Source organism: Raphanus sativus, chromosome 3 (assembly GCF_000801105.2).
Source record: "Raphanus sativus cultivar WK10039 chromosome 3, ASM80110v3, whole genome shotgun sequence".
Lineage (NCBI taxonomy): Eukaryota > Viridiplantae > Streptophyta > Magnoliopsida > Brassicales > Brassicaceae > Raphanus > Raphanus sativus.
Window position 1 is genome coordinate 9,649,233 of NC_079513.1, and position 2,104 is coordinate 9,651,336.

Genomic DNA, 2,104 nt, shown 5'->3' on the forward strand with positions numbered 1-2,104 from the left:
ATTAAAGCGTATAAGGAAGATGATAAATACTTGAGATAGAAATGTAAAGATAAATGGGCAGTTAAGGGAGATCTTAATACCAAGTACTATCACTCCTTGGTCAAAGCCACCAGAAACATAAAGAGAATTGTAAAGCTAATGGACAAGAAATGACAGATACAATTCTCCGAAGCGGCCAAAGCTCAGGTTGCTACAAACTACTTCAACAATCTTTTCAAAGCAGGAAGTGATGGGAACTTTGACCACATGTTTGAAGGTTTCAATTCCAAAGTCACTGCCACTATGAATGATCTGCTGACCAGAGAGGTCACTAATGAAGAAGTCAGGGATGCGGTGTTCTCCATCAAGCCGGCAAGTGCACCTGGGCCAGACTGTATGTCAGGGTTATTTTTCAGAAGTATTGAGGAACTGTTGGCAAACAGGTTACTGAAGAGGTCAAAAAGTTCTTCATCCATGGATAATTCCCGAGAGAATAGAACTACACTCATTTGTGCCTGTTACTCAAGATAGTGGATCCAGTCTTGATGTCTGACCTCAGACCATTCAGTCTCTGCTCTGTGTTATATAAATTCATTTCCAAGATTATGGTGAGCAGATTAAAACTCTTATCGCCCACTCAATCTGCTTTCGCCGAAGAGAGACTGCTTACTGATAATATCCTCATAGCACATGAGATGGTTCATGCCTTAAGGACAAACAAAAAGATTTCCAAAGAGTTCATGGAAATCAAATCTGACATGTCCAAGGCGTATGATAGAATTGAGTGGGGTTATTTGAGAGCTCTTCTTCGAGCTATGGGTTTTGGAGGTTTGGATTGACAGAGTTATGTTCTGCGTTTCGACGGTGACGTTCTCTACACTCATCAACGATCAAGCATTCAGGAGTATTCACCCAGAGAGAGGTCTGAGGCAAGAAGATTCTCTATCTCCATTCCTTTTCATCTTGTGTACTGAAGGCTTAATACAATGCTGGAGATGGCAGTGAATAACAATAAGCTTCAAGGAATTAGCTTCGCAGAGCAAGGCCCAATGATCCATCACATGCTCTTTGCTGATGACAGCTTGCTGATATGCAAGGCTGATGTGAATCAGGCGAGTGAATTAATGAGAATCTTAAAGGTGTATGAGAAGGCGACGGGGCAGCAAGTGAATCTAGCCAAATCAGCAATCACATTTGGAGCCAAGGTACCTGATGAGATGAAAGAAGTTCTCAAAGGAGTGTCTGGTATTCTAAAGGAAGGTGGATCAGGATCATATTTGGGATTGCTGGAATGCTTCAGTGGCTCCAAAACCGAAATGCTGGATTACATCTATGACAAACTGAAGGATCGACTATCTGGCTGGTTTGTTAAGCTACTCTGGGCGGTAAAGATGTTCTGATCAAGGCGGTGTCCATGGCTATGCCAATCTACGCTATGTCGTGTTTCAAGTTAACGAAGAAGTCATGCAAAAATTTAACTAAGGCGATGGCAGATTTTTGGTGGAACTCACTAGAACATAAAAGGAAGATGCACTGGTTGAGTTGGTCGAAGCTATCTCTGGCTAAAGAACTAGGCGATCTAGGGTTCAAGGATATTCAGAGCTTCAATCAAGCTTTGTTAGCCAAGCAGGCTTTGCGTATTCTCAATGGTCCCGAATCCATGTTTGCTAGAGTGTTTAAGACCAGATACTTCCCTAATTCCGACTTCCTCTCAGCCAGTAACGGCCCAAGACCATCTTATGCGTGGCGGAGCATTCAGTTTGGGAAGGAACTGCTTGTGATGGGGATTAAAAAGAAGCTGGGTAATGACAACATGATATCTGTTTGGGTGGATGCTTGGATCGAGGACGACATCCCTAGAAGGCCTTTAATGAAAAACTGATATCTTGTGATTTTCATTGTTTTTATCATTCTTTTATCATGCATATTAATCATTTAGATTAGTGTTTAGACATTTTAGGTTGCATTTCCATTGCATTTGTCTATATTAGGTGATGGAGCATCTTTAAGAAGTCTTTGAAGAGTTTGGAGCCATTTCGAGTCACAAAGAGATCAAGAATAGTCACTTTTCGAGTTGGTTATATGAGAAAGAGTGGAGTGGCCATTTGCAGTGAGTTGTTGCGGT

The 2,104-nt window shown here is 41.7% G+C and overlaps 1 protein-coding gene across 1 annotated transcript; it reads left to right on the plus strand.

The window, feature by feature from the left end:
• The first annotated feature begins 1,393 nt into the window (after window positions 1–1,393).
• Window positions 1,394–1,861, plus strand: LOC108845175 (uncharacterized mitochondrial protein AtMg00310-like). The gene has a single exon (XM_018618431.1). It carries the CDS (start codon window positions 1,394–1,396, stop codon window positions 1,859–1,861), a length of 468 nt encoding a protein of 155 aa, XP_018473933.1.
• The last annotated feature ends 243 nt before the right edge of the window (window positions 1,862–2,104 follow it).